The 25,156-nt window shown below is 47.0% G+C and overlaps 1 protein-coding gene across 1 annotated transcript in view; it reads right to left on the reverse strand.

Moving 5' to 3' along the window:
• The window catches only part of ATP6V0E1 (ATPase H+ transporting V0 subunit e1), a 140,023-nt gene extending 131,485 nt beyond the window's left edge, over window positions 1-8,538 (reverse strand). Inside the window, exon 1 of the mRNA XM_086931578.1 lies at window positions 8,223-8,538. Coding sequence (XP_086787704.1) covers window positions 8,223-8,512 — 290 coding nt within the window. The 5' untranslated portion in view covers window positions 8,513-8,538. The remainder of the gene's footprint in view (window positions 1-8,222) is intronic.
• Window positions 8,539-25,156: the final 16,618 nt, after the last annotated feature.

Raw genomic sequence — 25,156 nt, forward strand, 5'->3', positions numbered from 1 at the left:
TCCAGCGGAATGTTTTTCTGAGCATGCGAAGAACGTTGAAGCAGGATGAGGATACGGCGCTGACTTGTCTGTTCATTGAGAGTGAAGAATCCAGGATGACGCCAAGGTTCCGTGCGTGGTCTGTCGGGATGGGTGCTTTTCCGAGGGCTTCCGGCCACCAGGAGTCGTCCCAGGCAGAGGGGGATGTACCTAGGATGAGGACTTCTGTTTTGTCTGAGTTCAGTTTCAGACGGCTTTGTTTCATCCATTCGGCGACTTTTTTCATTCCTTCGTGTAGGTTAGTTTTGGCAGTGCAGGGGTCCTTGGTGAGAGAAAGGATCAGTTGAGTGTCATCCGCGTAAGAGATGATGTTGAGGTTGTGTTGGCGGGCGATGGCCGCGAGGGGGCTCATGTATACGTTGAAGAGGGTGGGACTGAGTGAGGATCCTTGAGGTACGCCGTAGATGACTTCAGAGGCCTCGGACTTGAATGGAGGAAGGCGGACTCTTTGGGTTCTTCCGGTGAGGAACGAGGTGATCCATTCAAGTGCTTTTCCTTGGATTCCGATGTTATTGAGGCGTTGTAGAAGGGTGCTGTGGCAGACTGTGTCGAATGCTGCGGAGAGGTCGAGGAGGATGAGGGCGACTGTCTCCATTGTCCAGTAGAGTTCGAATGTCGTCTGTTGCTGCGATGAGGGCGGTCTCGGTGCTGTGTTTTGCTCGGAAGCCAGATTGTGAGGGGTCGAGGGATTTGTTGGCTTCGAGGAAGGCAGCGAGTTGGTTGTTGACGGCTTTCTCGATGACTTTTGCCGGGAATGGAAGGAGCGAGATGGGGCGGTAGTTTTTGAGTTCGGTGGGGTCCGCTGTTGGTTTTTTCAGAAGGGCGGTGAGTTCAGCGTGTTTCCAGTCTTCTGGGAAGGTAGCGGAGTTGAAGGAGCAGTTGATGACGTCTCGGAGGTGAGGTGCTATGACGGAGTCTGCTTTGTTGAAGATGTGGTGAGGGCATGGGTCTGTGGGGGATCCAGAGTGGATGGAATTCATCAGGTGGATGGTGTCCTCAGTGGAGATTGAGTTCCAGGCGTTAAGGGTGTTTACGGGGGGAAGATGGTCAGCAGCTGGTAGGGTGGGTTGGTTTCCGGGTTGGTTGTCAAAGCTGTTGTGGATGTCTGCAATCTTGTTGTGGAAAAAAGAGGCTAGGGAGTCGCAGAGGGTTTGAGAGGGGGTGATGTCGTTGGAGTTGGCCGAGGGGTTGGAAAATTCCTTGACGATGTTGAAAAGTTCCTTGCTGTTGTGGGCGTTGTTGTCAAGTCGATCTTTGAATGCTGTCTTCTTGGCTTTACGGATCAGTTGGTGGTGAGTGCGGGTGGCGCTTTTGAAGGCGTCCTTGGTGCTGGTGGTTGGGTCTTTTTTCCAGGCTTTTTCAAGGGAGCGGCAGAGTTTCTTGGATTTCTTAAGATCATCGTTGAACCATGAGGCCTTCTTGCTGCCAGGTTTGCTTTGACGTTTTTTCAGTGGTGCTAAGGTGTCGGCGGTGTTGGATAGCCATTGGGTGAGGTTGGCGGCGGCTTCGTTGGCGTTAGAGGAGAGGGCTGGGGAGTTTCGAAGGAGCGAAGCGGAGATTTGGTCCGTGGTGATTTTGTTCCAGTTTCCTTGCAGGGTAGGTTGGGAGTGGTTGATGGGTTTCGGCTTGTTGTAGGTGAAGTGGACGCAGCTGTGGTCGGTCCATAGGAGATCCGTAGTGTGGCTGAAGGAGACATGATTGCTGGAAGTGAAGATGGGGTCGAGTGTGTGACCTGCGATGTGGGTGGGGGAGGTGACTAGTTGTTTAAGTCCGAGGTTGGCGAGGTTGTCCACGAGGGTGGCGGTGTTGCGGTCGTTGATCTTCTCAAGGTGAAAGTTGAGGTCTCCCAGAAGGATGTAGTCTTTGGAGGGGAGCGCGTGTGGAGTGATGAAGTCCGTGATGTCTTCACTGAATTTAGCGCGGGGTCCTGGTGGTCTGTAGAGGAGTGTGCCTCTGAGTGTGGTTTTGGGGTCGGTGTGGATCTGGAAGTGAAGGTGTTCGGAGTTGGCGAGGTTGGCGTCAGAGCTGGTTGAGATGCGGATTGATTTCTTGTGGACGATAGCGATTCCTCCTCCTGTGTGGTCGGTGCGGTCTTTGCGAGTGATCTTGTAGTCTTCAGGGATGGCAATGGTGATGTCTGGAGCGGAGGAAGCATTCATCCATGTTTCTGTAAGGAAGGCGACGTCTGGAGAGAGGGTGTCTAGTAGGTTCCATAGGTCGATGGCGTGCCTGTGCACCGATCGGGTGTTGAGAAGGATGCATTGTAGGTGGTTGGGGTCGGGGATCTGTGGTGTAGTCGTGGCGGAGATGTTGTCGGTGCCGCTGAATTTGCAGGAGTGGCAGGAGAAAGGTCCATGAGTGTGTCCGGGAGCGGCTTGGACGCAGTTGGGGGCGCGACCGGGGTTGAGGGCTAGGAGGGTGGCGGCATCGTAGGTAATGCGGGGGGGATGGGCAGCGGGAGGGGCAGGGGGTCTGGCGCTGGGCGCGGTCCAGGCGCGGACGGGCGTAGACGGGCTTACCTTTGGCGCACCTTCGGCGCGGGTTGGGCGCGGTCGCTGCGCGTGAACGCTGGGCGCGGGAACTACTGTCATATATGGGTAGTGGAGGGGGAGGGGCGAGGGCTGCTCAGCTGGGAGGCGGGGCGGGCTCCAGGGATCTCAAACAACAACAAAATGGAGGCGGAGGGGGGGAGCACAGCGTCGCGCTAGTCAGAGCGCGCAAATATAGTGAAAAGCGGCACTATAATTATTTAAATAGTTAAGAGAACAACTCGGCAGGCAGTCACACAGCAGGCTAATGCAATTAGGCAGTAAACAATGGCAAAAGCGGTACAACGCTACCGAGTGCGGTGAAAGCGGCACGATTAATTAATTAATTAACTAATACAGCAGCTGAGCAGGCAGGCACACAGCAGGTAAATGCAGTTAGGTAAAAATCACGGTAAAAGCAGCACAACGATACCGAGTGTGGTAGGTGACCTAAATATCCATTTTAACTCCGTTTCGTGTGCCACCACCACTCGTCTATTACAGGATCTTGCAGCCTTAGATCTTCACCTTCATAACTCCGGCCCTACGCACAAGGCCGGCAACCTATTAGACCCCATTATTTCCAACCTTACTGGCATCTCCTATCAATCTTCCTTTCCGGTTACTTGGTCTGATCATTTTATTGTTTATTTTTCAATTAAGATACCTGTGGTTAACTCTTCTACTACTGTTCACCCTCATAAAGCCAGTAGGAACTGGAAACGTTTAGATAAAGACAAATTAAACACTCTTCTTTCTAATTCGAAACCTACGTTTTCCAGCGTAACTACTAAAAAGTTGCCCGCTGTCAGATCATGGCTGACAACAGCCCTGGACTCCTGTCTTCCTACTCAAAGACATAAATCACAGATCCATCACCCGCCGGCACCCTGGTTCAATGACTCTCTTCGCCAAGAAAAATCCAACTGTAAAAAACTGGAACGCATTTGGCGTTCCAATTACTGCATAGATCATAAAGTAAAATATAAGGCTGCCCTTAAAGCTTACCATTCTGCCTGCGATATCGCCAGAGCCAAATATGCTAACCGCACCATACTCACTGCTCAAAATAGGCCGAAGGCCTTGTTTAAAATAATTAAAATAATTCTTCACCTAAGGACCCCTGCCTGGACCCCTGCCTGGACACCGCACAGTAATGCCCTAGCAAATTTCTTTCTTGAGAAAATTGATAGGATCTATGATATTTTTAATGCTACTCCTGCTGCATCCTCTCATCCTGATCTAGTTTTACTCACTTCCCTTCCTGTTGTTGTCGCCAGTTCAACGCCCGCTGCTTCCCCACTCCATTCTTGGGAACCTATCTCCCTTTTGCTTCTAAAAAAATATCTTCAAGACATAAAATCTGGCTCTCCCCTTGACCCGATGCCTCCTCAAATTCTGAGCACCCTGGACCCCGACTTACTCCATATTATTCTGGATGTCTTGAATGCTTCATTAACCGAAGCTATTTTTCCTAATGAATGGAAACACGCGATGGTGGTCCATTGTTAAAAAAGGCCAACGCTGATCCTAATAACCCTTCCAATTTTCGCCCTATTTCTTTACTTTCATGTTTCTCTAAAATTCTTGAGAAGCATGTCAATTCCTTGCTCAGCTCTTATGTTGAAGCTTCTAATCTTCTTCAAGGCTCACAATCCGGGTTCAGGGCTGGTTTCTCCACTGAAACCACTCTTCTTGGTGTGTCAGAAACCATCAGAAGACAGGTGGACAATGGGGAGACAGTGGCACTCATCTTGCTTGATTTGAGTGCCGCATTCGATACTGTCTCCCATTCCATCTTGTTGTCCACCTTGAAATCTGTGGGTGTCGATGGTTCTGCCCTGGCCTGGATTGCTAATTTTCTTTCTGATCGCACTTTTCAAGTTTTCTCCTCTACGTCTGTTTCTTCAACACTCCCCTCCCCTCACGGTGTTCCCCAAGGATCTATTCTTAGCCCTCTTTTCTTTAATCTGTATGTGAGACCCCTTGCTTTCTTGGCAGAACAAGCTGGTCTCACAATTTACTCTTATGCTGACGACACTCAAGTCGTCTACTCACTTTCTACCAATAAACATCTTCCTACGTCCTCCCTTCAGTCTGGACTGAAACAGATATCTGACTGGATGTTCAAACATAAATTAAAATTAAACGGGGACAAAACTGAACTGCTCCTGTTTGGTCCTGATACTTCACTCTGGGGCCCGCAACATTGGCCTCCGGAGATGGGCCCTTTACCTACTCCATCTGTGACAGCCCGCAATCTTGGGGTCCTCCTTGATAATCAACTATCTTTCAAGCAACACGTTGTAAAAGTCTCCGCCACCTGTACCACCATCATCAGGTGGCTGAGGAAAATCACGTGGATGCTGCCTGCTGACACCCTGAGGACTGTAGTCCAGGCTCTTGTCACCTCACGCATGGACTATGGGAACATTCTACTCCTGGGTGCCTGTAAGGAGGTAACTAGGAAGTATCAGGTGGTACAGAACATGGCAGTTCGCCTTATATGTAACCTGCCTGCCAGATCCTCGGCCGCTTCTCATATCCGTAAACTGCATTGGTTACAAATTGAGAGCCGAGTGAAATTCAAAGCACTCTGCTTTATGCACCGGATCAAGACTAGTAAAGCCCCGAACTATCTATCCTCTTTGGTGCAGCAATATGTTCCCCCCCGCACACTAAGGTCCTCCACTCAGAACAAGTTCAGGATACCTCGTGTTAACAGAGCCAAAATGGGCGGACGCTCGTTTTCCTTGTTAGCACCTTCTTTATGGAATTCCTTACCCCAATTCTTGCGTTCTGAAATGTGTCACCTGTCATTCCGTAAAGGAATTAAGACCTGGCTTTTTAATACCTAATCCTCTGTCTCTGTGTTCCTCTCACCTTGCTTACCTCCTTTGTTTGCTTTAGCGCCGGGAAATCTCCGGGTAGCTGAGCGCTTAACAAATGTAATTATAATAATAATAATAATAATAATAATAATAATTAATATTGATTGTGCGGCATCTTTCCTTATACGGACCACTACTACTTTTTTCCTTTGCTGAGGGACCACAAACAAATTGCTGCTCAAAACGTATTCCACTATCTCATTGGCAGAATGGGTCTCTGTACTGAACGCATATTAACATTCAACGCACTACAGTAAAGCTGATTAAGCGTGAATAGCTTCCCCATTCTCAAAATCAATGCTTTTTATCTAGACTGCCTGCAACATATGGAATCTCCACATCCTATACATTAGCTTGAAAGATAATAGATTCTACTATTGCTCTGGAAACTATATGAAGCGGCTACACATAAGGCTCGTGTACGTATTCAGATGCATACGGGGTGTGATCGAGTACTATTCTACCTGGCAGATTAAGAAGGTCAAGTGTATTTTCATTTAACGGACTGCCACTTAAATAAAACAATCAAAATTAAACAGCAGCAGCCAAAAAATTAAAACATCCATGTGAGAAAACCGTTTAAAGGTTTTTAGCAAGAAGACAAGAATGCTGATAATAGGCAACATGCAAAGCTAAGTGTCATGTGAAATAGAAAAAAAACCTGCACTGCCGGAAAAGTCCAGTCACAACGTGAATCACATCACCGATAAACCAGCAAAGGAAAGAAGAAGTGCAGAAGGATTAAGCTGAAGGTCGTTATTTACATCCTATGACCTTGAATTATTTTCCGAACTGTAAACATGTTTAAACCAACAATACAGCAACACAGAATTGCGTAATAAACACATAAGGCGTTCGAGGGTATTTTCTCTTCCTTTTTGTACAATTAAAACTTTACGGGCAAGGCGAGACTGTGTATAACAGCATTGTTGGAATGTAAAATGTCACTTCCCCAATTTTACACGGAAATGAGTCGCATGCTGAAGGAGAAATCAGCACTGAAGCATGCAAGACAGTTAAAAACAGGGTTCTCTACACGAGGTCTGAAAGGACGTTGTCTGGAGAAGAGCTAATAACAGTTTACTGGTGACCTACCGGTATTCGGCCATTATTATCCCCAAAGTTATCTAACGCTGCTCTGGTCACAAATATATTACATTTTCAAATGACGAATACAGTTATTACACCATCTGTGAAAATATGTAAATCCAGCCTGTGTCAGAGCATAAAACTGAAACTAAGATTTTGAGGTAAACTTACTGGTTACAAAAAAGTATGTAATGTGAGGTCACAGTATTGGTCATCAAACAATAACTTAGAGGGTTAATGAGCCTGCTGCAAAGCATTGCGTCTAGTCCACTCCACAGGGGTTATAGTCTACGCAGGATAGCTCAGCTGGGGAATGTGCTTGTTGCAGGACCGACAACACTCAGACGTTTGTATTTATTATTTTAATGTGTGTGGGAACAGATGCACTTAGCCGTTTGGGAATCACAAACTCCGCAATATCACACGAATTGTGACCGCATTAGGCGGATTTTTTATGTACCTCATAGGAGACGGTGACTTATTTGCAAAGGAGACAGGGTCTCTAGGCCTTTCGCTAATCCGGGTTCGAGACACAAAGGAAGTAGTTGGTGGTCCAAGAGACCGCCGTCTGCTCCTCCTGCAGTATTCCAAAATCATCACCAGTTCCTTTATGGAACACATGCTACTTAAGTTAGTCGTATTGGAATCCTACCACAGGCGAGGCAGGCCACTATAGGTATGTTTGCAATCAATCACATAGGGATCTAAACTGCAACCAGCAATTAGTTATTTCCCGAACCGATCTAGTAATGTTTCGGTCGGTTCGCAAAATATGATCCCATTCGCAAAAGGAGGATAGTCGTTTTTTGTGAATAGAATAATAGCACATCTGCGCGCAATTATGCACTTATTTGCCAATCATGTATTTTCGTATGCAAGCTTTCTCGATCACCTTTACCTCTACTATGTAAATCTTGAGATGTTAAGCATCCTGTATAACAAGCTTTCAACCATATATGGTCTAAGATTGCTTCACCAGAACTATACAAATGAAATAAAAAGTATGTTTAAAACAGCTGACAGTATGCCGCCCTCCTCTCTCTTGGTACGGGGTCATTGACACTCAAAGGCCCAGAACGCGTTTCAAAAACTATTCTAAATCCCAGGAATATTTTAGGCAGATATGCTTGCATTTCCAGACCACTTCGCCCCAGCAATTCAAGAATACATCATACGACCACCAGCACTGTACACGATCCAGCGTGATAATCTATCTCTCTAAAGTCCCCCCCCCCCCCCAGGTAAATAACCTCCGGATTCTACAGGTTATATCACTTCAGTCGCCATTCAGACCTTAATTAGTTCCTATAGATCAGCCTCTACATACGATACACACCGTGTGCCCCAGTCTGAACAATGCCAGGCCGGCATGTAGTCGCCGCCACAGTGCCCCCATTCAGCATTAGCAGCCCAAGCTTTCTGCTTACATATAGCACTCAGTTCCTCAATCTTCTATAGGAGGACACGACTGCATACCATCATCCGGGGTCCCCAGCTTAGGTAAACCTCACTGAACGTCCTCAAGCACCCATACTTGCTTCAACATTCGTATCATCAAACCCCTAAAGGCTCCGATTTTCCCCACAATACTCACAATCCCCTTGCGTGTCCTGCGCTCTCCCCACCTTAAACGTCACACTGATTAAAAAAAATACTCCGCTTTTGTCGCACTCACCCCCGGTTAGGACCCTTGGGGATGAACCAGGGCACCACGGCCCCCACCACTCCCCAGAAGACACTCATGACGATAATAGGCACAGCCAGCCCCGGGTACGCCATGTCTGCAGCCTTCACGAACACCGCACAGAAACTGACGCACACCGGTTTACTGACACCGGAACCAGCGCGAGCAGCCGGAGTCACGTGACCAGGTCCCGTCACCTGACTCTCAAGCTGACGGAACGATGAACAAAAAAGATATGCATAGAACACTAGAGCGGGAACTTGAGTGTAATACTCTGCCATGTTACGTGTAGGAAAAACTCATCTGCTCAAAGGACAGCCACTGGCAATTCTAAGAACTCTCGCATAAGCAAGAGCTATTGGCTTTGTTGTTAATTCTGTTTTAGCCATGTTGTACAGCAGCTCTGCTGTGCAGCATGGCTAAATGTCACCTCTGCCAAGTGTCTCAGATACATGCGTCATGAGCTGTTCCAGCCCAGGTTTTTGTTTTATTCTGCAGTCTTGCTGATTCAATTTTAAACCAGAGCTACGCATCCCAGAATTCAAAGGAAAACGCCTGTACTGGAACAGCACATCACACGTTCACACATGGACGTGTAAAGTTTCAGCTATGAAAAGTTGGGAAAAAGTGTTTTTTCCCCCAGACTGTAGGAGGTGGACAAGGATGTGTAAGGGGCTAGCAAAACAACAGAATGCAGGAGTGGCAGAATGGAGGGGACAAAGAAAACAACTGAATGCTGGAGGTATAGGAGGGACTGGAGCAAGTGTTGTAATATTATTACTTGTTCTTCAAAGAATGCTTATTCCTTATATTCCGTGTACCACTGGGATGGTGCTTGTGTGTGTGAGTTCCATTCGCCGGCAGTTACCTGCTGACTGGCGATGGGGGCACCACATCTGTAAGTCCTTGCCTTTAGAATAAAGGCCTATGTTCAAATACTTGGGGGGTCATTAGGCATGGCGGTGGCGATCCGCCCGACATCCGTCCCCGCTCGCTACCCATTTCCCCTCGCCATATTACTAAAGAGGGGGACCCCGGCGGACGGAAAGACCGTCCGCCGCTTTTCCGCCCGGTCGATATGGTGGCGGTGTCTGCTAGACATGAAATACGTGGAAAGAGATGCACTCCTCGTCCTCCTTATTTTAATCCTTGTTTTAATCCTTCTTTTACCATTGTGATTTTGACGGCGTGCAAAAACCTGCTTCGCGCTTCATCCCATTGCACTGCAACGTGACATCTCTACAAAGGGAACCTCATGTACAGATTCCATCGGGCTGCACTGCCACACGTTAATTTTGAATCAAATGAATCAATTATTTCTACTTTACTCTAATTTTTCATCATATTTAACCGTATTTTAATCGATTGCTTTTTCTTCATGTTCAATTCATTTTACTCAAGTCTATTTAGAACTTAGATTTCTCACAAAAGCCCAGGAGTCAAAGGTGGGGCCCACATACCAAGATTTTTTAATAAAACCACCCATTTACGTCGTGATGGCGGGCGTACAAAGTCCACCCACCATCCTAATGTGCCCCTTGGTGTTTGACTGCATCACTTCAACAAGCAACACCAAGGAAATGTGGGAGGAGGTGGGAAAGATGGGATCGGAAAATAAGAATATGGGAGGGCGTGTGATGGATGGGACAAACAGAATGCAGCATGGGATAGGAGGCATGGGACAAGCAACAGCGTGGGATGGGGTGGTGGAAAGTCAGCCTTCAAACACACACACTCTTGTGCAGTTGTGAAACCAAATTTAAAAAAACTCCAAAAGCACCAGACTAGTGAAAGGACAATGAGTGTCAAAAGGAAGCAGTACTTGGTCCATGCTCCAGGTAAAAAACAAACACGAAAAAAAGTGAAGCCAGCACGGACTGACCAATGAGAAGCAAGGAAACGAGAGAGATGATGAAGCCAATCAATGGTAAGTAATGGGCCTGCTGTAAGCCCCCTTTAAGCTAACTTAATGTCTTGCGTGCGTCAGCGCAAGCACTCACTCAGGCAAGACCTAAAAAAATAAGCGGACCTTTCCTTCATATAACATGTCTTGCTGGTCCAGTGTTTGACATAGTAGCAATAATTTGAAGCACTGTCAAAGCTGATAGGGTTCACCTTTTTGATACACTGACTTTGCCAATACTCTTTGCCATCGTCCAAAAAGCTTTTTGTTTACACTGTGCAGCACTGGCCAAGAATGAAAAGAAATAATTCCCTGAGTCCTTGCTTTGCAGCACTTGGGTAACTACTATGATATTGTTATTGTTTGGTTTGACCAATTGGGAACAAGATTCGTTAAGTGGTGTTACAGGGTAGGAAATAAAATAAAGACATTTCTGTATTGATTAATTTTTTTTGTTTGTAAATAATTTCTAGTTTAAAACAATTCTTTTTTTTAAATGTTATTTATTTTATTTTATCTAATATTTGTAGGTTTTTGTTATATGTAATTAATATTATAATGTTTATATATATATGATATTTTATTGTTCATTTTTTAAATATTGTTTATTTATTTTAATATTCTTTTTAAATTTTAATCTATATATTTTTTACTGTTTGAGTGTGAATAATAATTTGTGTCTCTCCACTATCGAACACTTTCCCTAATGTTGCACTTACTGGAGTGTGAACAGTAGTTTTTGCCTCTCTGCTATCCAGCACTTTCCCTACTGTCGCAATCACTGGAGTGGAAATAGTAATTTTTACCCTTCCGCTATCCAACACTTTCCCTACTGTTGCACTCCCTGGAGTTGGAATAATAATGTTTACCCCTCCGCTATCCAACATTTTCCTTACTGTTGCACTCACTGGAGTGGGAATTGTAATTTTTACCCCTCCACTATCAAGCACTTTCCCTACTGTTGCAACTGTTGCAACTCTTTGGCGTGGGAATAGTAATTTTTACCCCTCCGCTATCCAACACTTTCCCTACTGTTGCACTCACTGGAGTGGGAATACATTTTTTACCCCTTCGCTATCAAGCACTTTCCCAACTGTTGCACTCACTGGAGTGGGAATAGTAATTTTTACCCCTCCGCTATCCAACACTTTCCCTACTGTTGCACTTGCTGGAGTTGGAATAGTAATTTTTACCCCTCCACTATCCAACACTTTCCCTACTATTGCACTCTTTTTCCCTACTGTTGCACTCACTGGAGTGGGAATTGTTAATTTTACCCCTCCGCTGTCCAGCACTTTCCCTACTGTTGCACTCACTGGAGTGGGAATAGTTAATTTTACCCCTACGCTATCCAACACTTTCCCTACTGTTGCACTCACTGGAGCTGGAATAGACATTTTTACCCCTCTGCTATCCAACACTTTCCCTACTGTTGCAACTCTTTGGAGTGGGAATAGTAATTTTTACCCCTCCACTATCCAACACTTTCCCTACTGTTGCACTCGCTGGAGTGGGAATACATTTTTTTACCCCTTCGCTATCAAGCACTTTCCCAACTGTTGCACTCACTGGAGTGGGAATAGTAATTTTTACCCCTCCGCTATCCAACACTTTCCCTACTCTTGCACTCACTGGAGTGGGAATAGTTAATTTTACCCCTCTGCTGTCCAGCACTTTCCCTACTGTTGCACTCACTGGAGTGGGAATAGTAATTTTTACCCCTCCGATATCAAGCACTTTCTCTACTGTTGCACTCACTGGAGTGGGAATAGTTAATTTTACCCCTCCACTATCCAACACTTTCCCTACTGTTGCACTCACTGGAGCTGGAATAGACATTTTTACCCCTCTGCTATCCAACACTTTCCCTACTGTTGCAACTCTTTGGAGTGGGAATAGTAATTTTTACCCCTCCGCTATCCAACACTTTCCCTACTGTTGCACTCACTGGAGTGGGAATACATTTTTTTACCCCTTCGCTATCAAGCACTTTCCCAACTGTTGCACTCACTGGAGTGGGAATAGTAATTTTTACCCCTCCGCTATCCAACACTTTCCCTACTGTTGCACTTGCTGGAGTTGAAATAGTAATTTTTACCCCTCCACTATCCAACACTTTCCCTAGTGTTGCACTCTTTGGAGTGGTAATAGTAAGTTTTACCCCTCCGCTATCCATTCAGGGCCCACAACAGTGGGCAAGCCACTGCCTTCTGACCTAGAGCAAGACCGCCCACCTGCCCGCCCACAACCAGGCACTTCTGCTTTCACGCAGTGCAAGAAGCAGAAATATAAAATGGTTGTTTTACCATTTTATGTGTCTTCTCTTGCACTGCGAAGAAGCAGTGGGGCGTCACCCCTCTGCCCCAGTGGAGAAGCCGCCCCTGACTGTTTCACTCCTACGCTATCCAACACTTTCCCTACTGTCCCACTCACTGGAGTGGGAATAAAAATGTTTACTCCTCCGCTATCAGGCACTTTCCCTACTGTTGCACTCACTGGAGTGGGAATAGTAATTTTTAACCCTCCGCTATCCAACACTTTCCCTACTGTTGCACTCTCTGAAGTGGCAATGGTAATTTTTACTCCTCCGCTATCTAACACTTTATAGATTTTTGTTTTTTTATATTTGAAATCATTAATATATATTTTTATTTTTTTTAATTATTTTATACTTTAAATATAAAATAAAAATACAAGTTTACTAATTGTTTTAAAGTAAATATATATGTATAAATAATACTTGTGGGTGTTTATCTTTTTTTATTACGTTTATTTGTTATATTTTATTAAAATGTAGATTACATTTATTTAGTTTTGTTAAAACTATGTTCAATATTTAATATATATTATTTTATTCAATATTTTTTTTCATAAAAGTTTATATTTAATATACCTATATTTTTTACATCAAGATTTTTTTGTCAATATTTTTGTACTTACCTGCTTAAGTATAGGAATCGATATTTTTGTTGTCTATATTTTGTACTCGATATTTTTAACATCAATATCTTTTACATTGATGTTGTCAGTGAACCCGTTGGAGGATATACGTGCCAGGCAGGATGTAATGGCCAGGGCACTTCTTTGGCAGTCGAGTAAAATGGACCTTCAAATAAACCTTCTTCAGTCATTTGCAACACATCTGGCCGAAATAAAGATCAAACTAACACAATTGGACATGAAGCTAAGAGCTCTGGATTTGGGTAAACCTTGCTTATGTTCTCCCCTTATAGACAAGCTCAGTGCTGTCCCAGAAGTATTGAGAGCACTGGCGAAATGCATTAAGAATTGAAAGGTGGATTTATCTCACCAGGTAACAAGCTTATTGCCGGAGGAGCTGGAAAGTGTTATGATGGAGAGTCAGGGGGTTGAAATATTAACTTCCCAATCTACTATAGCGGGAGCAGAGTAGGAGACATACTGTGCTACTCAACTGGATCAGTCAGAGCAAATAAGATAAAGAGATGCCAAGGGATCCACGAATAACAATTGGGTTAGCTCCGGGCACTCAAATCAGCAATCTGCAGAGAATATAGTAGGGACTGGTGTTTCAAGGAAAGCAAAAAAGAAGCTAAAAAAGCAATGGAAAAAAACAACGCGTATTAACACCATGCGCGCTAGCGGAATTCCGCTCGCACGCTGGGATTTGCGAAAACGCACTTTACGTGACGAGCTGGGCTCGTCATCAGCGTGCGAGGAGGCTACGCCATGACGAGCCCAGCTCGTCATCAGCGTGGAAGGGGTTAAAAAGGCGAATCTATAAATCATCGTCAATGAACCCTACTAAAATATTCCCAATATTTTAGCAGATAAAGATGGCTAAGGACCAGTGGGTGTTATCAAAAGCCTTGGATCTACTGAGTGGATAAGGTGATATTGGAATACATAAACAGGTGAATCCGGCTACTGACTTGTCTTTGGGGAATGCAGTTTCCCACATGGGCTGTAAGGTCAAAAAATTTGTGCAGCAGCAAGAGGGTGTCTGTACCGTCAAGGACATAGGGACACAAGCAGTTTGGGGGGCCTCACACGTATGCTCTAAGGTCAGGGCAGGATAATAGCCAAGAACCTCTAAAGGGAGAACCCCCCTGTGATCATGGGGTGATGGCAGACCGGAATGACAGGCGTGGAGGCCGAATATAGTGAGCTATGGTATAGCTTTGTTTATTGTTGGTACGGAGGTAGTGTCGGATAAGGAGGAAACCAAAGGATGGAGTAGAAGGGTAAATGTCCTGGGTGTTGGTTTGTCGGGAAGCCGGAAGGGAGGTTGTTCTCGTTCTCCTTGTCGTCTTCTTGGGCAAGGATCCCGCTCGTAGGCCGGTCCGGCTGGTGTCCTCGGAGGTATGGTGAATGAGAGAGAAAAAGAGGGCTGTTAGTCCTCGAGATCTGGACTGACTGAATCCTGTTACCAACACCAGGGTGTGGAGGGTAAAAGCGAGTCTGAGGGGGGAGGGTATGGTAGGAGATAGGCTGGGACACGAAGAGTGGGAAGGAAGAGGGGTGTAGGGGTGAGGGGTAGGTGCGGAATCTCTATACAGCAGTGTGCATGTGAAGTGATATTGCTATACAAGATATATACACAGTGAAAACAGTGGTGGGAAGGTGGGGTGCTTTACTATTTACAACATTATACACGTCTGCCAAAGAGAGAGGGTACTCACATGCCCCGTCGCAACTCTTCCGCGAGTTGCGGCCGCTCTCACGCCACCTCCTGGGGACTCCACCAGTCCTCCGTACAGACGTCCTCTTCTTCCCCTCCGATCTTCCGCTCGACTTCTCCTTCCTTCTTGTCTCCTTCGTTCGCCTTCCCAGGTTCTCCGCACGCTGTCTCCTGCCACGAGTCCACTGCATCGAACACTCCTCCTTCTCACCTGTCGGCTTTTCCGGGTTCGGGCCCAGGTGGAGGGAAGGACTTCCGGGGTCGCGGAGGGTGCTTCCGGTCTTCTGCTTGTCCCCATTGGTGGTTCCTGTAAGGGAGGACAGAGGGGTGGAGCCTGGGTTGTCAGGGACGCTGTAGGATCGGGTTCTGAGGTCGGAGATCTTGCAAAATGGTGCCGCGTCAACGAGGTAGGGGATGATTCTGTTTCACATCCCCTTCCCCTAGCTGTCCTTCTTGTAGGGGATGGAGGGGGAGGGTATCGGGAGAGATAATCTGCGTTTCCCTGGTCTACCCCTTTTCGGTGTAAAGTCCTGAACCTGTAGGGCTGTAGAGACAGAAAGCAGCGGAGGACACGATCATTGTGTCCCTTGTTTCGGGCCATCCATTTCAACGGGGCATGGTCTGTATACAGGACAAACTCTCGACCTTCCAAGTAATAACGGAGGCTATCCACAGCCCATTTGATGGCAAGGGCCTCCTTTTCGACAACCGCATAGTTCATTTCCCTAGGGAATAGTTTCCTGCTGAGATAGAGGATAGGCTTTTCCTCCCCGTTCTGGTCCTTCTGGGATAGGACTGCCCCCAAACCCTGTTCTGATGCATCGGTCTGGAGGATAATGGCTGTGAATAGTCAGGGCTAATGAGCACAGGTTCGGATACCAGGGACCTTTTGAGTTTGTTGAAAGCTTGTGGGATGTTGCAGTGATTCTTCTATTTTTGAGGTTTTTTTTAGGAGATCAGTCAGGGGAACAGCTACTTGGGAAAAGTTGGGGATGAACCTCCGATAATATCCCAAAAGGCCTAAGAAGGCATGGAGCTCTTTTCAAGTCTGGTGAAAAGGGATGGATTGAATAGCAGCGATCTTGTTATTTTGGGGTCGTATAACTCCCTCGCCTAAAAGGTAGCCTAGGTATTTCACTGTATGTGCGGCCAGGGTGGTCTTGGAGGGATTAATGGTGAACCCAAAAGATCAAAGGGAAGAGATGACTTCCTGCAAGTGTTGTAAGTGTTGGTCCCAATTATCGCTGTAGATGACAATGTCATCCAAATAGGCCCCAGCATACCGGGAGTGAGGTAGCAGGACCTGGTTCATCGCTCTTTGAAAAGTGGCGGGGGCACCATGAAGCACAAAAGGCAGCACGGTAAACTGAAACAGCCGTCTGGCGTCGAGAACGCTGTTTTCTTTTTATCCTCTATTCTAAGGGGGATCTGCCAATAACCTTTCCATAGGTCAAGGGTACTGATGTACTTGGCTTTACCTATGTGCTCCACCATCTCATCGACGCGGGATAAAGGGTAAGTGTCGAAGCTTGAGATTTTGTTCACCTCGCGGAAATCGATACAAAATCTTATCGATCCGTCCGGCTTAGGTACCAAGACCACAGGGGAGTTCCAGCTGCTGATGGACGGCTCTATGATGCCCATCCGCAGCATTTGATCCGTTTCTTCCTTGATAACGGATCTGCGAGCCTCAGGGACCCTGTAGGGTCGTTGTCTCATTATCTTACCGGGTTCGGTTTGGATGGAGTGTTCTATGACAGTGGTATGGCCGGGTTGGGACGAGAAGACCTGTTGTAGGGTAAACAGGGCATTTCGAAGGTCTTGTTTCTGCCTTTCTCTCAGGTCTGGATCCATACAGATCTCATAATAGAGGGGAGTATGGAGTTTTACAGTGGACAGAACAGGTCGGGGTCCCTCCCATTTTTTAAAGAGATTGATATGGTATATTTGGGTGACTCCTCTAACAGGGTCCATTTCCACTTCGTAGGTGACGGGCGTTACCTGTCGTAGGACTGTATATGGACCCTGCCACTGACCCAACAGTTTGTGGTCGGAGGATCGCAGTAGAAGGAGTACCAGTTCACCGGGGACAAAGGTCCTGAGTTTTGTTCCTTTGTCGTACTGGCGTTTCTGGGTGATTTGTGCGGCCAACATGTTCTGTCTAACGATTTCTCATATCTGTCCCAGGTGGGTTCTGAGGTTCTCCACGTATTCGGGGAGGGGCATGGTTCGGTCCGGCTCGGTCTCCCAGGCTTCCCGGGCCATGTCTAGGAGGGTTTGGGGGGCCCGCCCATATAAGAGCTCATAGGGAGAATAGCCCGTGCTGCTCTGTACTTTGCATCGGATAGCAAACAATGCCAGGGGTAACATCTCCTCCCACCTTTTGCTCTCCAGTGCTAACAGTTTCTTTAGGGTGGCTTTTAAGGTGGCATTGTAGCGCTCGACCAACCCGTCGGTCTGGGGGTGGTAAGCAGAGGTCCTTATTTGTTTAATACCTAGTTGTGAACAAACCTGTCGCATAAGGGCGGAGACAAAAGGGGTTCCCTGATCCGTTAGGATCTCCCTAGGGAATCTTACTCTTGAAAGATCGAGATTAGGGCCTTGGCAATATTCTGGGTGGTGGGTTTTCGCATGGAAATGGCTTCGGGGAAACGGGTGGCATAGTCAACCAGGACTAGCGCATACCTACATCCACTTCTGGAGGGCAACATGGGGCCTATGATGTCCATCCCTACTCTGCTAAAGGGTATGAGGGGTAGCGGTTGAAGAGGCACTCTGGGAGGTCGGTATCGGCAATTTTTTTGGCAGATAGGGCATTCGCGGCAGTACTGTTTTATCTGCTGATAAACACCCGGCCAATAGAACTTCTCTAGGATGGCCTGTCCTGTTTTGTCATCGCCGAAGTGTCCTCCAAATAAGTGGCTATGGGCTAGAAACAACACCTTATCATGAAAGGGCCCGGGTACTATCAACTGAGGGGATTGCTGAGCGCCGCCCTTTCTGTATAATAGCCCACTCTGTTTATAGAAGTAAGGACCTACTTGCAGAGGATCTACATGGTCCAGGGCGCGACCCCAGGCGTCCTGCAGGACGCAATCTTCTTGTTGGGCGGCACGGAATTCCCTATCCGTTTCCCATGGATGTTCTTCCAGTCGCACGGGATATACAGTCGCGTAGTTCCTCTTCTCCTTTTTCTTTTGGCTTTTTGTTTTATGGGGTTTGGTTGGTGTCTCCGAAGAGGGATGGTTTTGTGGAAACGGGGCTTCAGACCACCATTTCTCCAAGGAGTCGGTTGTTTTATGGAGAAGGGTTCAATTCCCGACGCGGCAGGGTCTTGAGCTCAAATGTCCACGGACTCGACAATTCTCGCTTCGGTGCCTGACCTAATCATGGGTTCACACTCTGCAACTCTGGGCATTAAGCTTGCTTAATCTCCACAACGGCCCCCCGCGGCGGGATGCCTGGCTTTCACCTTGGGGATGCCCGTTAGGGGCTATCTCACAGGGAAAAGCCAGGACGGGTTCCCAAGGCAAGCGCCGAGATGCCTCCGGGTAGTCGAGCGCTATATAAGAACATACAAAAAAAAAAAAAAGACCGCAATAGTCGCTACCGAGGATCACTTGTTCCAGTAGATTGGGTATCAGACCCACAGTCAGCTGGCTTCCTTGGTCTGTAGGGTGCTGCACCCGCACCCGGGCGGTTGGATAGCATTGGTTGGATAGCACTTTATTGCCACGGTACCGGTCACAGGTCCTACGGGTGTTGGCAACTCCTGAAGCCGGAGGACACTCTGTCTGCACCCCGTGTCGGCGAGGGCTAGCACTGGGTGTCCATCAATCTTTACTGGACAGTGGAACTGAGGAGGAGTCGCTTCTGAGGTGACACAAACAAAGTTCCGGCCCAGGCCTACCTCCATTGGTTCTTCCTTCTGTGGGCACACACGAGCAATGTGACCATACCCTCCGCAATGGTAGCATTGAGGTCCGGAAGGGGGTGCTCTGGGAATAACGGGGTAGGGCAGAAGAGGAACAGGGTCTGGTTTCCTGGGTAGGGATGGTCTTTGAGCCAGTGTGTTGTGAACGAGGAAGGTGGTGGTCTTCTTTCACCTTCTGGAAATCCTGGGCACGACTGTAGGCGCTGGCGATTTCTACTGCACTTTCCAATGTAAGTCGGGCATGTTGCCGAACCCATTTTTGGTTGGAGGGGTGTAGGGAAGCCAAAAACTGTTCCAAGTGGATCTTAGAAAGGATATTATCCTTAGAGGACGTGGCAGGCTTCAGCCATCGATTAGCCAGGTCCTTGATGCGGAAGGACAGAGCCCGGGGTGTCTCCTGTGATCCTTCTCTGGCTTGTCTAAGCCTCATCCTATAGGTCTCGTCGTCAATCCCCAGACACTCCAAGATGCATGTTTTGATGTCCTCATAAGGGGTTTGTCCCTGTATATTGGCCTGTTGATAGGCCGCCTGTAGTTCGCCGGTCATCAGGGGACCCAGATAGTGGCTCCAGCGTTCAGGGGGCCAGGAAGCGGCTTGTGCCAGTCTCTCAAAGTTTGTGAAGAAGAAGTCCGGGTCTTCTCCCGGGACGTACTTCTGTAGGACAACCGAGGGAAGGGATGCACTTGGTCTTTGTTGTCCCAAAATGTCTATGAGCCTCCCCATTGCCTGATCTTGTGCTGTGCCCTGGCCCTTCAGGACGTCATGCAACTGCCCTCGGTCGTCCTCAGCCGTTTTAAGGAATTGTTCCATCAGCTTTCCCAGCTGTTCCTGGGTCTCCGCCAGCTTCTTTACCGCGGCCTCTATGCTTCCGGGTAATCCCACTTCTGACACCAACTGTGATCGTGGGGTTAGGGCAGACCGGAATAACAGGCGTGGAGGCCGAATATAGTGAGCTATGGTATAGCTTTGTTTATTGTTGGTACAGAGATAGTGTCTGATAAGGAGGAAACTAAAGGATGGAGTAGAAGGGTAAATGTCCTGGGTGTTGGTTTGTCGGGATGCCGGAACGGAGGTTGTTCTCATTCTCTTTGTCGTCTTCTCGGGGAAGGATCCCGCTCGTAGGCCGGTCCGGCTGGTGTCCTCGGAGGTATGGTGAATGAGAGAGAAAAAGAGGGCTGTTAGTCCTCGAGATCTGGACTGACTGAATCCTGTTACCAACACCAGGGTGTGGAGGGTAAAAGCGAGTCTGAGGGGGGAGGGTATGGTAGGGGATAGGCTGGGACACGAAGAGTGGGAAGGAAGAGGGGTGTTGGGGTGAGGGGTAGGTGCGGGAATCTCTATACAACAGTGCGCGTGTGAAGTGATATTGCTATACAAGATATATACACAGTAAAAACAGTGGTGGCAAGGTGGGGTGCTTTACTATTTATAACATTATACACGTCTGCCAAGGGACAAAGAGAGAGAGTACTCACATGCCCCGCCGCAACTCTTCCGCGAGTTGCGGCCGCTCTCCAGGCACCTCCTGGGGACTTCACCAGTCCTCGGTCCAGACGTCCTCTTCTTCCCCTCCGATCTTCCGCTCGACTTCTCCTTCCTTCTCGTCTCCTTTGTTTGCCTTCCCAGGTTCTCCGCACGCTGTCTCCTGCCACGAGTCCACCGCATCGAACACTCCTCCTTCTCGGCTGTCGGCTTTTCCAGGTTCCGGGCCCAGGTGGAGGGAGGAACTTCCGGGGTCACTGGAGGGTGCTTCCGGTCTTCAGCTTGTCCCCATTGGTCGTTCTTGTAAGGGAGTACAGAGGGGTGGAGCCTGGGTTGTCAGGGACGCTGTAGGATTGGGTTCTGAGGTCGGAGATCTTGTGACATGGTGCTGCGTCAACGAGGTAGGGGATGATTCTGTTGCACACACCCCCATAGGTGCACAGCAGGCGGATTAAATCAACTCGGACCATCAGGGCAGGATGGCAGGCCCAGATACCAGGACCCGCCATATAAGAATAACATCTTAAGACCCCCAAAGGCACCTGGGGAAAGTACAGTTTCGGGGATCAGGATGCCGGAGTCATGGAACCTATGTGGAATTCAAGGCTTTTGCTACCGACAAAAATGCCCTGACTCAGGGGCCAAAAGACAAAAGGAATATAGCAGAGAGTAGAGCGGAGTATGAATACATTGCATCAATGAAAATGGGGGTGACAAGCCCTGATCACTTGGGGTAGACAGGGGCGATGGCCATTAAGCAGCAGGAACTGGTTTCTACTCCCAGGTTTTGCCCAAGGGGCCCTCAGAATAGGCTTAATCAGGGAAATCTACTGAAACTGTTTTCCCACATTCCAGCTCTGAACTATATTACCTCTGAAGATTTGTCATGGGTAAAGTTTGACTCAGATAGGATGTACGGTACAGGAGAAGCCTTGCAAACTGCATGGAGGAGTGGATCTCTGAGAGATGGAGTGCGGGTGAAAAATAAACGTTTGCAGATTTTTGGGATCGAACCTGTGAAATCTACCCCCCTACATATCTGTATGTTTTATTAAGCCCGCCCACAGGTCATTTAACCCACAGCGTTCCTACAGGCTCAACAGGTGGAAGCAGAAACTGGGAACCAGAGGAAACTAAAAGATCAAGAGCATTAAAGATAGTTTGCTTGCGTTACCTGAGAGAGGTGAGATTCAGTCCAAAAAAATCCACCGGGCAGGAGGCAGTGCAAAGGGCAACAGCCACAAACAGTTCTTTTGGCCGTATGTCTCATTCCTGATGGGAACACTTGTAAAATAAACTGGAAACCACAGTCGAAGGCTCTAATAAATTCTCGACGTCCAAAACAGTTGACACAGATGTCAAATCCTGAGATTACAATAATCTTATGGAATGTAGCAGGGCTCAAAAAACTTATGGGAAGCGACGAGGGGTCACAGTATTTGGGTACAGGTGACATTTTATGCCTTCAAGGAACTTGGGCATTGGCTCCCACTGCTCTACCAGGCTTCTACGAGATTTCTGCTGCTGCCTTGCCCATGAGCCCTTTTGGTTGTCCATCAGAGTGTCTTTCAATTTTCATCAAGCATACTGCTAACTTGTCGTGTGACGGTGCTTGATAGTAACTGTTCCGCAGGCCAAATGATTTGAATTCACTGTTTTAAAACAAACACCAAACACATTGTTATGATTATGGTCAACTGTTATTTGAATGCTACCAGGAATGCAAGGTCAATCTTGTAAAGCAGTTTCTCGAATGCCTTGAGGACCTCTTTCTTGATTACTCGAATTGGGAATTTATTACTACTGATGATTTCAATATTAGGGTGTTGGGGGAGAAGACTAATGGAGTTCTTAAGGAAAAGGCAGATTTTGGAATCAATGGTTTTATGGACAACCACAATTTAGTATCCACTCAGTCAGAATGTGAGCTGAAAAATAAGGAGCTGATATTCCCGCCAACCTATAAAAATGTATCAAACATTGGATACACGTTTTTATCCACAAGACTGGCTGCACGTTTAGATCACTTTGAAGATACAATTAGAGTAGAAAGTTACCACAATCTTTTAAGGAGCATGCTGAGTCTAGCCTTGAAATCAACAGATAAAGCCATTGATGTGGGTAACTCATCTGGAGAGGAGGCTGTGATGCCGGTTAGAAAAATTAAATGGGTATCTGAATACAAATTCAACGATAATGTCTGGTTAAAAGATCTGGAGGCTATTATAAATACCAATCATTTGGCAGGTTCCCTAAAGGAGTGGGGAAGGCTTACGGAGAACTTACGAAAGTATATATTGGTTCAGGGGGGGCAGGCTCAAATTTCAAAACTGGGGGTACAACCCAGTATGGTCAGGCAATTTTTGTAAGACAATCATCGTTTACAGATGAATGCTGCGTAAAGCACGTCTTGCACACCGGTGCAATCCTTCTAAAAAAACAGCTGCAGCAGTAAAACTGGCAAGAAGGTCACATAATAAAATCGTTTGGGAGATTCATAAAGAAAAAAAGGATAGGGAATGCGTCACAATCTTTCAGCTGTTAAAGGATTCTCATGTTGTCAGCTCTTTATAACCACTGTTTTCTAAGCGCTGACATACCATATGGTTGGAGAGGATCAATTTTATCCCGTACATTTAAGAGCGGAGATTGGACCGCAACCGCAAACTATAGATTGGTTGCATTTCTGGATATTGAAGGAAACGTCTATTCCCAAATTTTACTAGAACATTTAGAATCCTAGGTGGCAGAGGAGGGAATATTGCCATTCTTCTAAACAGGGTTCAGGGCTGGAGCATCTACTGTAGACAATATTCACGCTCTCTCTGTCCTCAGGCATTATGCCATTCAGAAAAACAGACACCCTCTCCTGTGCTGTTTTATAGATTACAGTTACCGAGAAGGGTAAACCCAAATAACGTCACTGGTACCTGGGTATAAAGCAGTACATTAGAACAATGGTCCCAGTATAAGGATGTATAAAAGAACCATAAAGCTACCATGAGTTAAACAAAAATTAAACAAAACATATTATTCTTGCTGTACAGTGTTATTTAATCACACTGAGCAACCAGTTCATTGCATATATTGACACATTAAAAGCAGGGTTAATAATTTAATCAATTGACTGTAAGGCTTCCTTGTTAAAATATTTTATCAGGTGTAGGGGGCCCCAAGAATTCCTTCAAAAATATTCGAAATCGATTTACAAAAAACTGGGGAACCCATGGTCTAGTCAACTTACTGAGGCGATTCTGTTATTCAAGATCAAGGAGTCTGCTCTGGGGGACGGTGCTATCCCATTCCTGGGTTAGTCAATGTTGGGCACAACCCCTAATGGATTCCTATCATGTTAGGAAGCCACAAAAATATTTCTCAGATATCATTAACGCAAATACTCAGGACCAAATCCTTTACATGAGAGTGATTGCGTTACCAATAAGAGATTTCAACCCACGCTGGGCTGGCGGCAGTAGTGACTTTAAGTGTAGGCTATGCAACAATTATCAAGAATCATGGTTTCATCTGCTCTGCTGCTGCCCTGCCTTAACTAACGAAGGAGACTACTGCTAAAACCATTTTTTTTGGCTGAGGGAGTTTGTTCTTGTGCACAGGCTTCAGCCTTTTGCTTTAGCAGCAGCTCACCTGGGGGGCTGGGGAGAAGTGCTAAATTTGTGAATATTTAAAATAAATTATTGTTGAACACCCAGGCAATAGATTTTCCTCCGAAATAATGTCTGCAATTAATCTATCTGTTTTGTAGGAGTGTAAGTAAGAGTCGATCTGGGGGACAGTGGACACCTAGGATGGATGGGCCCAGTGGTGAGGTTGAATCCTTCTTAGACTGAACTCTTGGGATTTATGGCTCCCAAATGAAGAACTGGTAGCGCACGGAGGTGGATACCTTGTATTTGGGGATTCCTTGCAGGTGGGGGAGCCACCTGGAGTGTAGTGCAGAGGTAAAAGGCGGTATATTCTTGGTCGATTTTCAGCTTAAATTGGTATTCCAGATACTCTAAAGGGATCTTTAGGATGGCGGACGGAAACTGGTTCCGTCCGCCATGGTCGCGGCAAAAATACTCCCGACCGCTCCGCGGATAATCCGCGGTAGCGATTAGGATATTACTGACAGCAAACACCGACCGCGGCGGACGGATCACATTAAACACCGACCGCGGCGGACGGATCACATGAAAGACCGCCGCAAGCGGACGGTACCACAGAAAGACCCTCCGCCGCGGACGCATTCACCACGGAAACAGGCACAACCGCCGCAAGACCTGCAGAGGGTCCGGCCGCACGATTAGGATAACCCCCCCATCTCAACGGAACTCACCACCTCCCACGACCGCCACGCGGAATCATCGACAAACGGAGCATGACTGCGGGAGGACCAAACGAACATCACCCCTGCCGTCAAACCGATTAAAAAATGGCGGACGGAAGTAAATAGAAAACACACAAAACAGGAAACACATCCACCTGAAACACCCACCCCCAACAACTACAGGTCCCAATGACACCTCCCCCGCAGCACAAACAAGAGCACCCAAGTCACCACACCCACAGAACACCTGACTGGCAACAACCATTGGGACACAAGAACCACACAGAGTATAAAATTAATCCCTCCCATTACCACAATTCTTTGCATCACAGCACAGCTGGAAGAAAGAGGCAGAATAGCACAAACAGCAGACACACACAAACACACATACAACCTGCACACCAACACATCCACCACACAAACCCCCACAACACCATCTCTACATACCACACACCTGCACACCCTACCCCACCCCACCAACACCTTGCACATCACACACCATGGCACCCAAGAAAAACCCCAAGTTCACAGAGACTGAGTTGAAGGTCATGGTGGATGAAATCATCTGTGTTGAATCACATCAGTTCGGTAACCTAGTCCAGCAGACCACCTTGGCAA

This window comes from Lissotriton vulgaris, chromosome 7 (assembly GCF_964263255.1).
Source record: "Lissotriton vulgaris chromosome 7, aLisVul1.2, whole genome shotgun sequence".
NCBI lineage: Eukaryota > Metazoa > Chordata > Amphibia > Caudata > Salamandridae > Lissotriton > Lissotriton vulgaris.